At 35.6% G+C, this 14740-nt stretch overlaps 2 protein-coding genes and 1 pseudogene across 10 annotated transcripts in view; 1 reads left to right on the top strand and 2 right to left on the bottom strand.

Annotated features, from left to right (window-relative positions):
• GIN1 (gypsy retrotransposon integrase 1) overlaps window positions 1–3656 on the bottom strand; it is a 66052-nt gene extending 62396 nt beyond the window's left edge. For all 6 annotated transcript variants that reach the window (XR_003609082.2, XR_003609083.2, XR_003609084.2 and 3 more), the window contains exon 1: window positions 3592–3656. The gene's annotated coding sequence lies outside the window, so the exon portion shown is untranslated. The remainder of the gene's footprint in view (window positions 1–3591) is intronic.
• On the bottom strand, window positions 922–1042 carry LOC114208754 (U4 spliceosomal RNA; annotated as a pseudogene).
• Window positions 3657–3787: 131 nt separating the features above from the next.
• PPIP5K2 (diphosphoinositol pentakisphosphate kinase 2) overlaps window positions 3788–14740 on the top strand; it is a 70262-nt gene continuing 59309 nt past the window's right edge. For 3 of the 4 annotated variants that reach the window (XM_088023417.1, XM_088023418.1, XM_088023419.1), the window contains exons 1-2: window positions 8495–8633; window positions 13321–13516. In XM_088023417.1, the coding sequence (XP_087879543.1) occupies window positions 8520–8633; window positions 13321–13516 (310 nt within the window). In that variant the 5' untranslated portion in view covers window positions 8495–8519. Of the gene's footprint in view, window positions 3993–8270; window positions 8634–13320; window positions 13517–14740 lie in introns of those variants that run through there. The other variant, XM_088023416.1, reaches the window with a different exon arrangement.

A 14740-nucleotide genomic window follows, 5' to 3' on the forward strand; every position in this document is an offset into this window, starting at 1 on the left:
TTTATTTAAATTCTAGTTAGTTAAAATACATGGTAAAATTGGTTTTAGGTGCAGAATTTAGTAATTCATGACTTACATATAACACCCAGTGCTTATCACAAGTGTGCTCCTTAATACCCATCACCTATTTAGCCCATCCCCTGCCCACCTCCCTCCAACAACCCTCAGTTTTTTCTCCATAGTTAAGAGTCTCTTATGGTTTGCTTCCCTTTTTTTTCTTCCCCTATGTTCATCTGTTTTGTTTCTTAAATTCCACATACAAGTGAAATATGGCATTTTCTCTAACTGACTTATCTGGCCTTGTATAATATTCGAGCTCCATCCCCATCATTGCAAAGAATTTGTAAAGAATTCTTAAATCTCAATAATAAGGTACAAATAATCCAACTTAAAAAATGGGCAAAAGATTTAAACAGACCTTTCATCAAAGAAAATATGATTTGCAAATAACACATGAAAACGTGCTCAACACAATTAGACATTTAAAAATGCAAATAAAAACTAAAATACTGCTATACATCCATCAAAATGGCAAAAAAAACCCAAAAAAGAAACAAAACCTAACAATACTAAGTACTACCAAGGATACAGAGCCTCGCTGGTGAGAATACAAAATGGTATAAACATGCTGGAAACAGTTTTAACTCAAGAGAAATGAAAGTCTATAACCATACAAAATGTGTATGTGACTGTTTCTAGAAGCTTTATTACCAGCTGAAATCTGAAAACAAACCAAATGTTCATCAACTGGTGAGTGGATAAACAAATTATGGTAGATCCATATGATGAAATGGATCAGCTCAGCACTGATAAGGAACAAACTAAAAATATACTTAACAATCGGGATAAATCTTAAAAATCATAATAATTTTTATGCTAAATGAAAAAAGTCAAACACAAAAGGCTAGACGCTATATGCTATTATTTAAATGACATCTGAAAAAGCCAAAACTACAGGGACAGGGAACAATTTCTTTTCAATTAGCAATAATCGCGCCTCGGATAAACCTCATTGGCTACGATACTGCCACTGCGCAAAGCTAGGGAACAATTTCTTTTAATTAAAGGAGAATTTTTTAATTAACTGCAATTTTTAAGAATTGCAAACATTTATACAATGCTTTACTGTTATGATCCTTAAAACATCCTACGAAGTATGCACTAGCTGTATATCCACTTTATAAGAAAATAAGAGTTTCAGAGAGATTATCCAATTTGCTCAAAGCAACACAGTGAGTGGAGGCACTGACATTCGAACCTTGTTTTCTGTTGCTTCAAATTTTGTTGGCTTTTTTTCCCTGCTACACTAATAACTTCATTATTGTCAACCTCAGATTTCATAATACTTGGTTCAGGCCTCTGCTAGTTAAGTTATAAAATGATTTTGTAATTAATAATTCAGATTACATATGAGAAGTGACAAAGTTATTAATTTTTAATGTTTACATCATTTCACATTGTTTGGGACACAGTGGACATTTACGTATTTGTGAATGAGCAAAGAATTATTTGCCTTTTCTCATAGGAAAGATAGCAGTGAATTAAAAAAAGAGCACGTTTCAAACATGATTGCTATTTCACTTAGGAAAACATTACTTCACTTATATATATATATATATATATATATACACACACACACACACACACATATAAATATGGCACTATAAGTAGGGTGTGTCTAAGAGTCATGGCTTTTAGGAGTCAAAATTTCTGGTGTATGAGCTACTTAAGCTTCAGTATCCACATCTGAAAAAAGAAAATAATACTTATCCCTCCTTTTCCATAAATATCAGGATCAATGAGATTAAGGATTTGAAAAGTCCTTTGCAAATGGTAATTCAATATATAATTACTGTTAACATATTTAGTTATTGTTATCATTCATATCAAGCTGTTCAAAGTAATAGAAAATACTTTCCTTTCTCAAACCTTTATCTACAAGGAAAAAGATTTTAAAATCTCATTTTCACTAATGGTGACTAATGTTTTATGGTAATATTTATTTATGTTTTACTGCTAACCAGGAAACCCAGAAGACTCAAGAGCTGTATACTTTATAATGAATTTATAGTCTAACGTGGTTCACAATCTTAAATACATAAGAAAAATCAGTTCACAAAAAGGAAAATCATCTAAATAGGTTAAAATTTGCTGCCAATACTTGACATTTATATACAGGAATAATTTAAAGAACCAGCAGTTTTTTCTTTTCAAAATACACTCACCATTTGATCCCTAAAAACCATCTGAGTAGCATGAGAAAAAGGCTTTAAGCTGTAATATTAGAACAAACATAAATATCTTCCTATATCCAAATATTAAACAAAAGTATTTTTTACAAGGGAGAATTAAGTGATTTATGTTATCAAAAGGAAGATTAAGCATTCTTTAAATAGTTATTTTTAAGAATTTGTGTTAAAATAAGTACTTGTGTATTAAAATACGTAGGGATGAGAAGAGGAGGTGATTACAACTTCTAATTTTGCAAGAGGAACTGTCAGGGTCAAATTTAGTTGAGCTTTAACACTAGGTCCCTAACACAACGTCAAATAAAATCAATAAGTACTTGTGTAAATATTTATTACTTAATTCATTTAATTTTATCTTGTGTATGCAAAAAGTAAGGCAGTTAAGTATCACTTTAAATGAGAATTGGACAAAACCCATCAAGGCCAACAACTCATCTCCAAAAAGTTGTAATATGCATGTATTCCAGCTTAAAAACTTAAATTTTTCAATATTTCAATAAACATATTAACTTGTGATCAAAATTTTTACTTCTGAATTAGTCTACTTTAATCTCTGAAAAAAAGTAGAGCACAATTTTATGTAATGTCCAAGACTGGGAAATCTAATTACACCAGAACACTTCTAATCTGCTTCACTTCAACCCACAAATTCGCTTAACAAAAATGCCTTCATCTCCATACGCATACGTATAAAGCCACATATGATACATGAATTTCCATTTTGAAAATTATTTCTCTACTTTGGCTCAGAAACGCTCATTTAAGGAAAAACCACACTGAGGTAGTGTTCTTTTCCTTTAAAACTACCGGACAAGATTCTCCCTTGAACTCGCGATTCTCCCCGCCACAGGCGGTTTTAATTTGGGGCAAAAGGTAATATTCTAGATTAAATGACAACTACGGTAAAGTAAGTGGGAGAATTCTTTAACGTCGGCCAACTGCGGCGGTCAACTTTTGAACCTGCTCGCGGTCTCGGACGCTACTTTAACTATCAGAGAGCATTTCCAGGGAGTTTTAATGGCTCGTTAATCAACTCTTAAGGGCAAGGTCCAGCTAAACTTAGCATGATCAGGAAAACGATCTCAAGTAAAACTCGGTTACACAGACGAGGCACCTCCCCTCGGCCGACTACAGAACTCGCCCCTTTTCGACTCAGCTGGCGCGGGACACCGCAACGCCCAAGCGAGGCCCTCTCGCCCCAACAGCGCCTGCGCAATCTCCACACTCAATTAAAACCGTCCTTAAACTAGTCGATGCAAATGGTTTTGAAATTACTGTCAGGTGATGCCTCACTTTAAAAAAATCACTAGATATAACAAAGCATACCGGAACGACCACTCACCGAAAGTGGTCCTAAACGCAAACGACAGGATCTAAGCTTCCTCTCGCGACTTATCTGGTGCTGCCGGAAACGGAACTACCGGTGTCTTCAGGAGGGGTGTGCTTATGGGGTCGTGCGGGCCGTTTGGCACTTGCCGGAAAGCGTTCCGCCCGGTGAGGTTTCTGTGTGAGACCCGAGGCGGGCGGGGAGAGGCGTGACCAAGATAAGGGAGGTGTAGTGCTTTGCAGTACCTCTGTGTGGCCCTTCAGCTGCTACTGTAGAGAGAAGACCTACGTCCAAGCTAACAGCTGGAGTCTTTTGAGGAACACTTCATTCCTGTGTCTGGGATTAAAAGGGAAGCCGAAACCTGGGAAGGGCGCGGCTATCTTCTGCAGCTTGCGTGGCTACTGCAGCGGTAGCAGGTGAGGACTCAGACCCGAGGAGAACCGAGATGCCGAATTCGGTCACCCGAGGCCGCTGCTGTGCAGTTAGTTGCTTTGTCTTTTCTGCGCTTTGCGGATAGACACGCGCTCTTCCTAGGGGCATGTGCCAGAGCGAAAGGCATCGTGGGCGTGGAGGAGTGACACTACAGCCCTTTCGCGTCTTAATTTCTTTTCCTCCTCCATTGTCCCCCTTTTTTATTCCTTGGGTTTGAGATACCCGAAATTTCAGATGAACCCGAAGGGAACTGCCTAGGGTCCAGCTGGCACTCCAGGCTGTGGGCTCGCTCCTCCAGCCTGGAGTTTGGGGACTGATGTGGGTAGCGATGGCTATTTTTATTTTCATTGCTCAGTCTTTACCCCTCTTCTCCTCGCCGCCTGCACCCCCCACTTCAAAAGAACAAAAAGGCCCTTGCGTTGCAGCTTTCCCAAATAAAAACGGAGACTGCAGGTCACTCACTGCCTCACCTAATCAGTTCGAGAGTGTTGCACCTCGCGCCCTTCGAGGGAGACGGACCGAGGGTGGTGACCACTGGATCTCATTTACTAGGTTCTGGACGACTTCTGGGAATTGGCGACCTTTGGATTTCTGTGGGTGATACTTGTTTTGCTTTAGTGTGCTAGAAGGCTTAGATGGGGAAGTAGGAAGCGTGGCTGGCCCTAGCACCCAGCATCCTTGCCCTACACTGGGATAGGGTTTTGTTTTGCTATTGAAAATTCTTCAATGAAAAATACAGTTTTTGTTTCAGGCAAATTGAATATTAAAGATAACCGCCACTAACAGAGTTCTTAAGTGTGCCAAGTGCTTTACATATTTTCTCATACGCTTCTCTCAACAATTCCATGAGGTATATTAGATTATTATTCTCACGTTCCAGAGATAGGTACTGAGGCTCAGAGAGGCCACTTGTCCTAAAAACTTTTGTTACTAGCAAACATTTAAAACTGGATTAGAAACCACATTTTTTAGATTCCAAAATCTGTATTCTTAATTATACTACTGTTGTCTTACCATTATGCTTCTTTGCCTCCAGTTTCTTCACTAACATTTTCAGTGGTTGAAAGTATTCATTTAAAAAAAAATGCAGTATGCCTATTTATGTGTCTGATGAGATGATCTCTGTCCTCATGGAGCTTCCATATTGATGCAGAATTAAATAGTTCAGAAACCAAAATACTAACTGCAGTGTGGGTTTTTTGAAAGCGGATGACTAAACATGTGCAGAAGATTCAAAGTTGCACAGTCAGATCTTGCTGTTTTAAGTTTTAAACTCATGACTTGTGGTAGATGTTGTGAGGATATTACACTTAACAATTGGCGGGACATTTATTGATCACCCATATAAGTACTATGCACCGGTTAAGTACTAGGAATATACAGATGAGGTCCTTGTTCTCTAAAAGCACCTGCACAGCTACATATAAATAGTATTAAGGAACTATTAATTTTCCTAAGTGGAAATCATAATTGGTTATATAGCAGGATGTCCTTATTTTTAGGAGATGCATACTAAAGTATATAGAAATTAAGTATATTTATGTCTATAACTTTCAAATGATAGAGCAAGTACATGCTAGAAAGTAAATACGGCAAAGTGTTAGCAATTGTTGAGTCTAGTGGTGAGTGTATGAATGTACATGTATAGTGAACCATTCTCTCAACTTTTCTGAATATTTGAAATTTTTCACAATAAAATCTTGGGGAGGAAAAACCCTAATTCTAATGGAAACAGGTAATTGTAAAGATATATCCCAAACGCTGTGGATCATGGGGGAATGGGAAAGAGGCTGATGTGTATTTAGGGGTTGGCAGAAGCATGATAGTTGTCAGAAAAGCATTTATTGAGGACTTTGCAGTTAATTTTTAAAGGAGGAATTGGAACTTTCAAGGACAATAGTGAATTATAAGTAGAAGAAGAGACAGGCTCAGCAAAATATAGTTCATGAATGTTTGAAGAAGGAAAAAATCAATGTGAGGGTTTTGTGAAACTTGGCATGGGCTTTTTTGTATACACTTCTAAATGATGCTTGGCTGCCTTTGCCAGCATGCAGAAGCCTATTTAATAACCTATTAGGTAGCTGTAGTAATAGTTCCCTGGAACTGGAGTCACCATTTACAACAGTGCTTTCATTGAAAAATGCTTTTAGGATTTCAGGAAAATTGGTCATGTGTCTGTTCAGCCTCCTCGAGAAAGGAGGATTTCTGAATACTACATAGGACTGATGGTTGATCCATGGTACCATTTTAAGGATTAAGTAGCTTTGACCATGGCAGATCTGTGAAGGAGATGACTGTTTATTCCAGGCAGTAGTGTTCATGATAGTCTCAAGCAGTGTGGTAAGACTGGAAAACATGTAATGAGGTCTCCAGCAGCAGCGGCGGCGACGAAAAGGAGTTTCCGTGGCTTCATTACATGGGGAGTAAATAGGTTCCTTCTAAATTGAATTGTTTGTATTTGTTTTGTGCTAGTTAAGTTAGGTAGGAATCTCGGTCTTAATTATAAAAGCCAGCAAGATAAGTAAGTAGCTGACATTTACTAAATGCTTACCTTGTACTAATTGCTGTTATGTCTTCATTGTCATTTATTTTTTTTAAAGATTTTTATTTATTTATTTGAGAGAGAGAGAGAATGAGAGATAGAAAGCGCGAGAGGGAAGAGGGTCAGAGGGAGAAGCAGACTCCCTGCTGAGCAGGGAGCCCGATGTGGGACTTGATCCCGGGACTCCAGGATCATGACCTGAGCCGAAGGCAGTCGCTTAACCAACTGAGCCACTCAGACGCCCCTGTCTTCATTGTCATTTAATTTGCAAAATAATTAATGAGATTTATCCCATTTTACAGTTGGTGGCTAGACAGTTTCGATAACTTAGTTAAGGACACAGAACTGAGCAACTATCAGAAAAAGCTTTCTAACCCACTTTTTCAAAGTCGAGAGTAGTGGTTCTCAATGTTGATTTCCAGACCAGCAGTATGAGCATCAGGTTGGAATTTTAAGAGTATTAAGTCCTACTTTGAGACTTTTTAGCTTAGTATTTTAACAAGCCCTCCTGGTGATTCTGACGTATGAAGTTTGAGAACCACTCCTTTGATTGTGGCTACTTGTAGCATGGTAGTTTCCAATTTAAAAATGAGAGTTGAGTAGTATTTGTCTTCCGAACAGATATTTTATTTTAATTTTTTAATCACCAACTGTTTGAAATTTCATAACACTGTGAAATTTTAATTTGAAAGTTACATAAAGTGAAGCCTGGCTAGGTACACTAGGGTTTTAATATTTAATAGGGAACCAATTAAACTAGAATTAGATCTTTAGGAATAAGAGTTTTGTTGGAGTTAGGCTTTGCAGTTCTATCTAACATATAATCCAACTCTTAAGAATATTCGATCAAATAGTTTATTATATTACCAGTAATCAAATGAATTATTTGATATGTGGTTTCATCTTGGTAGGTTATTAGTTTTAATGTGACCAAGGAACAGTAGTATAAACAGCTTTGGTAAAGATATTTTGAGATATCACTGTTATATGAATGAGTTCTTAAACTGATGTTGAGAGGCATCAGTTTCTATAGAAAAGCTTGGATGTCAATCACATAAAATTGCAGAATTTATTACACATGTACATTTTTTTCTGAAGAGCAGATGCATAGATTTTTTTAGGCTAGCCAAGGAGTTTTTGACTTTTAAAAGTTTAAGAGCTGCTGTTATAATGAAATCTTGTTTTTATTTCTAATCTTATTTTGTTGATTTTTTTTGAGACTATAATGCAAAACGGTTTTATCCCCTGAGCTTTCTAGTTAAAATCTTTTAAAAATTGATTTAATGAAATTTCAAATTGATTTATAGCTTTCAGTGGGTTTTAAATCCACATTACATTTTATCTGGTTTTGTTTTTTTCCATTCTATTCAGGTATTACTTAACTGTGTTGCAGAGTTAGTTACCTTTTAATGGAATTTTGTTATAATTTGAATCATTTTCTCGTTTGTTATTTTTGGACTTGAATTTAGTGTGTATTTTTGTTATTGTTACTTTGTTATTTTATTACTATCTTTTTGTTATTTTTGAATCAGTTTGTCAAATTGATAAAATGTAGGTTATTGGTGATGAGAGCCTAATTTTTTAATTTTATGGAAGCAAATGTCTTTTCATTTGAAGGTATGCATCAGGTTACTGGTCATGATTTTACAAGTGTCATTTACTCTTACATGAGTGTTTTTGAAGTACAGTCTCCAAAATTAATTTTTTCATTGCATTTTAGGTAGAAAGATTACTGCATCAACTCACTGAAGCAATAGCCTCACTCTTTGTCTTTTAAACTTCATCAACAATGAAGCAATGATATCTGAGAACAGAAGAACATTTGCCGACCAACTGTCATCACAATTTCAAGTGATTGTATAAGCAGAAACAAGCTGCAACAGAGCTCTGTGTCAGCTAGTATAGAGAGAATGGTTTATTTAGGAGCGTTTTAGTATAGTGCTTTATATCTGTATCAGATGAAATAAAAATGAGTGAGACCCCCAGATTCTTTGTTGGGCCTGAAGATACAGAAATAAACTCAGGAAATTATCGACATTTCTTCCACCATGCAGATGAAGATGAGGAGGAGGAGGATGAGTCTGTAAGTTGTTTGTTTGGTGAGAAAAGACCAGTACAGTATAGGCTTCTAGCTAATCACCGTCAAGGTGGATTAATACTTTCTAAATTGTGAAGACATTTTTGTACATAGAAATTTATTGGAAATCTTCTGCGCTGTAAAAGCATGTTATGTTTCACCAGTAGCATTATTGAATCTATGGTGCATCAAGAAATCCGATTAGGGGTCAGACTTTTAAGTTGTTTAATGATGTCTTTCATGATATGTTCACTGATATGTCTAGCATAACACAGTAATCAGTTGAAAACGTGGCAGGGAGAGAATAATCAGGGCCATAAACCAAAAGGGTTTCTTGTATGTAGAAGTACCTAAAAAGTACAAACTGAAGGTTCTAGAGGGGCGGGGGTGGGGGGATGGGTTAGCCAGGTGATGGGTATTAAGGAGGGCACGTACTGCATGGAGCACTGGGTGTTATACGCAAACAATGACTCATGGAACACTACATCAAAAACTAATGATGTAATGTATGGTGATTAACGTAACATAATAAAATTTTTAAAAAAACTGTATCAAGATAAAGACGTAAGTTGGAGGAAATAATTTTAAAGATACTAAAGAAGGACTTAGCCAGCTTCGTTAAGTTTGTCATGCTGTCAATACAAGTGGTGGTTGACCCAAAGATAGCCTTATATATTAACTATTCAGAAATCTGTAACTGTGACTAGAAGAAGAGGCTACCTCAAGTATCCAGAGAGGTGTATAAGTGCATAAGTCTTGTTTTCTTTTTGATCTGATCGACTAGGATGTATAGCTGTACTGGATCTTTAGGAATAACACACATTTATTATGTTCATTTTACTGTAGTTGCATTAGTTCAACATTTTTCTTGTTTTCCCTTTAGAAGTAGATTGCTTTACTGGGAAAACTGATTTAAGATACACACTTATGTTTGTTTTTTCTTACATTTCCAGTTGAAAAAATAATTTTTTTAAGATTTATTTACTTATTTGAGTGAGAGAGACAGACAGAGAGAGGGAGGGCGGTGGGGAGGGGCAGAAGGAGAGTGAGACATTCCCAAGCAGGCTCCATGTTGAGCGCAAAGCCCGACGCAGGGCTTGATCTCAGGACCTTGAACCCAAATCAAGAGTGAGCCACTTAACCAGCTGCGCCACGCAGGCACCCTGATAATTTTGTTTTCAAACCAAAACCTGTTATACTTAGTAAAAAACAAACCAAAGTAGCTGTTGGATGATTATTTACATCATTTTCCGTAGTTATTCAACACTTTTCACCATGCCGTTACACATATCTGAAATGCAAATGAGACTGTCATTCACTTAAAACATATTCCACCCCCAACCTCACCCCCAGAAAAAATGATTTTCAGGCTTTTCTTAATGGCAAAATTTTTCTTCATCTGAAGTGTTATCCAGAAGTCCAATAAATAAAACATCTTTTATCTGTCTGACTTAAGCTAGAAAGTACTATTGACTCAGCCTCTACTACCCCCACCCCTTTATGCCTGAGTTCATCTGAACATTCTGAACATCACTGACAGATCAAGTCCATTTCTTACAAAGAAGGACTTTTGTCTTTCTTTTATATCTAGAACTGTACTAGTCTCTCTTCCCTTCTACCTTTTATGTTTCAACAATATCAAATTTTTGCTTTTCATATATTATTCCATGGTGTACCATGCCTCTTTGCTGTTGTGTGTATTTCTTCATCTCTGTGAAATGCCCTTTTCTGAGGGGTACCTTATGAATTATTTTTCATTCTTCAAAACCTTGCTCATATTCCCTATTCATTCTTCCCCTTCTTATAATCTTGAATACTTCTTCCTCGGTACTATTTTTTTTTTTTTTAAGATTTTATTTATTTGAGAGAGAGAGAGAAAGAGCATGCACAAGCAGGGGGAGGGGGAGAGGGAGAAGCAGACTCCTCACTGAGCAGGGAGCCTGACATGGGGCTCAGTCCCAGGACCCCAGGATCATGACCTAAGCCAAAGGCAGATGCTTAACCAACTGAGCCACCCAGGTGCCCCCTCAGTACTATTTCTATACCTTGACGTATATCTTGTATTCCGTGTATCATAATGTACTACATTATTACTGTGATCTGTTCGATTCACAGCACTTTGAGGATAGGTAGTTTCTGTATATCCAACTTCAGCACTTAGTGTAATTCTTGGAATATTGGTACTAAATAAATTGAGTCACATTTGTGGTACATAATTGACACTTTTGAGAAGCTTGATTTGGTTCATTTGACCTATAGATTGACAAAATGATTTGTTCCAGATCATTCTCCTATTTTTAGGATTAAAGGTATGAATTTCAGAAAAATAAAATAAAGGTATGAATTTCATTTTAGACATTAAATCTATCAAAGTAACTCAGATCTGTCTGAAGAGTTATTTTTATGCTTCCAAGATTTTACCAATAGGAAAATTCTATAATTTTGTCTTAATAATGCACGTTTATTTGTTCATTTTAAACTTGGAAGTTTCTAGTTCATCTTAGCTAATGAGTAGATATTAAATAGATCTGTAATAAATACAACTTAGCGTAGTAGCCTTTTTTTTAAATTGTAAAGCAATAGGAAATGTTAGGTTGAGTGCTTTTTTCTACTGGAGTATAATTGACATAATCGTTTCATGTGTACAACATGGTGATTCAGCAATTATATACATTACAAAATGCTTGCCATGATAAGTGTAGTTACCATCTGGTCACCATACAAAGTTACTGTTATTGACTATATTCCCTCTGCTGTACTTTTCATCCCCATGGCTTATCTATGTTACAACTAAAAGTCTGTATACCTCTTAATCCCCTTCGCCATTTTTACCCATCCCACCGTTCCCCTTCCCTCTGGCAGCCACCAGGCTGTTTTCTGTATTTGAGTCTATTTGTTTTGGTTTTTAGATGCCCCACGTTAAGTGAAATCATAGAGTATTTGTCTTTCTGACTGACTTATTTCACTTAGCATAATACCCTGTAGGTCCATCCATGTTGTTGTGAGTAACAAGATTTTATCCTTTTTTTATGGCTGACAAATATATATACTATACCTCCTTTATCCATTCATTTACTGATGGACCCTTAGATTGCTTGCATATCTTGGCTATTGTAAATAATGATGCAGTCAACATATCTTTTTGAATTAGTGTTTTTGTTTTCTTGGTAAATACCCAGAAGTAGAATTAATGGGTCATATGGTATTTCTATTTTTTAATTTTTTGAGGACCCTCCATACTATCTTTCACAGTGGCCATACCATTTTACATTCCCAGCAACAGTACTACACAAGGATAGCACTTGATATTTCTTGTGTTTTTGATACTAGCCATTCTCACTGGTGTGAGGTGATATCTCACGGTGGTTTTCATTTGCATTTACCAGATGATTAGTGATACTGAACATCTTTTCATGAATCTTTTGCCCATCTGTATGTCTTCTTTGGAGAAATGTCTGTTAAGTTCCTCTGCCCATTTTTTAATTGCATTATTTGATTTTTTGGTGTTGAGTTGTATGAGTTCTTTATATATTTTAAAAATTGACCCCTTAATGGGTATATCATTTGCAAATATCTTTTGTTGGCTGGGGAAGTATTCATTAGGAACATCATGAGCTATGTAGAGGCTTTTGATCAGGAAAGAATTGAGTAAGGGAACATAAAAGTGGATGATCAAGGGGAAAAACAGCAGATCCCAGGGAGATTAGGATTTACAATGAAATTCAATACCAGTTTGAGCTCTAAATTTCATATGAGTTAGAAGAGGTGATGAAGAAATCTAATTTTAGACATAAAGAATGGTAATTTAAATCCGATGTTACCCAATTTTATTTTTAGATTTATAATAAGAGAAAGTCTAGTGAAATGCTTTTGAGTTCAGATTACAATATCATGTGAAATATATAAGATATAGAAGAGGGAGAACTAAAAAAAAACAACTGAGCACAGCTTTATTTATTTGATAAAACTCTTAATTACTTGAATGCGAAGATCTCAGAATGAATCTTGAGTAATTTTGTAAACCTATGAGCTACTTATAAAGTATTTCTATATATCCTGCTTTTTTTAGTTTTAGGACGAACCATGGCCCTTGAGCTGTAGCAAGGGTGTCAGAGATGAACAACACCAGTAGACAGGAATATTGAGTATGAAGATTGGAGTTTCAAAGAGCATTGACACCTCTGTTAGCAGTTTGGCTTTCTCCAAGATTTTCTTCCACGTTGTCATTGGTGACCAGCTCCTGTTCAGGCCCAGTCTACAAAAATAGTTTAACACTGTATACTATCGCTTTGTAGTCAGAATATCTTATTTCAGGCAAGAGAATTCTTTATCTCACTCTCATTGGTCTTTTTACTTGGTTTAGATAGGTTTTGACCCTCATTTTCCCCTTTCTGTTGTGGCAAAGGTAAATAAGTACTAGAAACAATTAAGGAAGGAGTATCTGTTTAAGTTTAAAATCAGAATGAAAGTAGTAATGATGTCCTGAAAGTTTTACAAACTTTTGTAGACAACTAATATTTGTTATTTATTATAACAAAAATGTAATTTTGAAAAATGCCTTTTTTGGGTAATGTATCATTTGTATTGATTACATCCTGCATTTACTTCTGAAAAAGATTTAATATAGCTCTACTTTGGAGTTTGTATTAAGTCAACCTGATTTTTTGTTGTTGTTGTTTTCTTTCTGTTTTAGCCACCAGAAAGGCAGATTGTGGTTGGAATATGTTCCATGGCAAAGAAATCCAAATCCAAACCAATGAAGGAAATTCTTGAACGGATCTCCTTATTTAAATATATCACAGTAGTAGTATTTGAAGAAGATGTTATTTTGAATGAACCAGTAGAAAACTGGCCTTTATGTGATTGTCTTATTTCTTTCCATTCTAAAGGTATTAAAGAATGGGGTGGGAACTCCCTTTATCCTCCAATAATAAGCCTAATATATATTAATTGTAGAGTATTAGATAAAACAGAAAAATAAAATTAAACTCACCCATCTCACATATCAGTGATGTTAGCATTTTGATATATTTCTTTTCAGTCATTTTTTTCTCTATGTATTTTTTTAAACGGATTTACTGTGGTTGTGTGTATGTAATTTTATATTTAATTTTTTCATTAGTTATATCAAGAGTTTTTTTCCCCTCCATTACATTCTTCAAAGACCTGATTTTTAACGTCATCATAGTGTGTCTTCATGCGGATGTCCTATAACATATTTAACTGTTATCCTAATAGATAGTCTCCAATTTTCACTATTAGAAATAAGGTTATTATGAACTCTTTTAATGCATATCTTTTTTTGTACTACTCTAAGTTACTTAGAATAAATTCTTGAATTATTAGATATTTTAAGCCGCATGCTTTTGCCATATAGAAAATGATCTATCTTTCTTCATGTACATATTCATATTTTATTTCTGAAGAACTTAATGTTTGAATTTTCAATTTTACTTGGTTTCTTTTACAAATCAAACAGAAATATTAATTAAACTTAAATATTACTTGATGGTAAAGTATGCCTTCATAGTAAAACCCACTAGTCAAAATTATTAGTGAATATTTGAACATTTGTAACCCAAGAATCTGTGAATTAAGTGAATTTCTAAGAACTATAATTTAAAAGATGCATGCTCAGTTATAAATGTATTCATATTAAATCACTTTGTTATCAAAATATGTAATCTCCAGCTGTGTTAAAGTTTTACTTTAGTTAAGTGTTCAAGAAACTTCTCCTTCAGCAAGAAGGGGGTGGAGCATGATTGAGACTTTTTGTGCTCTTGTAGCCTATAGAGAAGACAAGGCCCTGGTCTTCTTTATAAATTGAAGTCCTTTACTTCAGAGAATCTTAAAATTGGCTTATCCTTCAGGGTAAAGTGGTCTTCCCTTACTACCACATGGTTCTTCCTACCAAAGCTTTTTTTTTTGCCTGTAAAAACTAGGTGCTATCTAAGGTTTTATCCCATATGCTGTCTCTTGGTATGGAAAAAGTTCCTCTTTAACAACAACAACAGAACCAGAGAACTGTTACAGAGGTTCCTATATGCTGAGTTCTTTTAGGATGCTTTAAATCATAGACATTGAGCTATCTTGATGACAAGTGATGAATCCTT

This window comes from Eumetopias jubatus, unplaced genomic scaffold (genome assembly GCF_037043125.1).
Source record: "Eumetopias jubatus isolate StellerSeaLion01/CBP00866 unplaced genomic scaffold, mEumJub1_p1.0 scaffold_5, whole genome shotgun sequence".
NCBI lineage: Eukaryota > Metazoa > Chordata > Mammalia > Carnivora > Otariidae > Eumetopias > Eumetopias jubatus.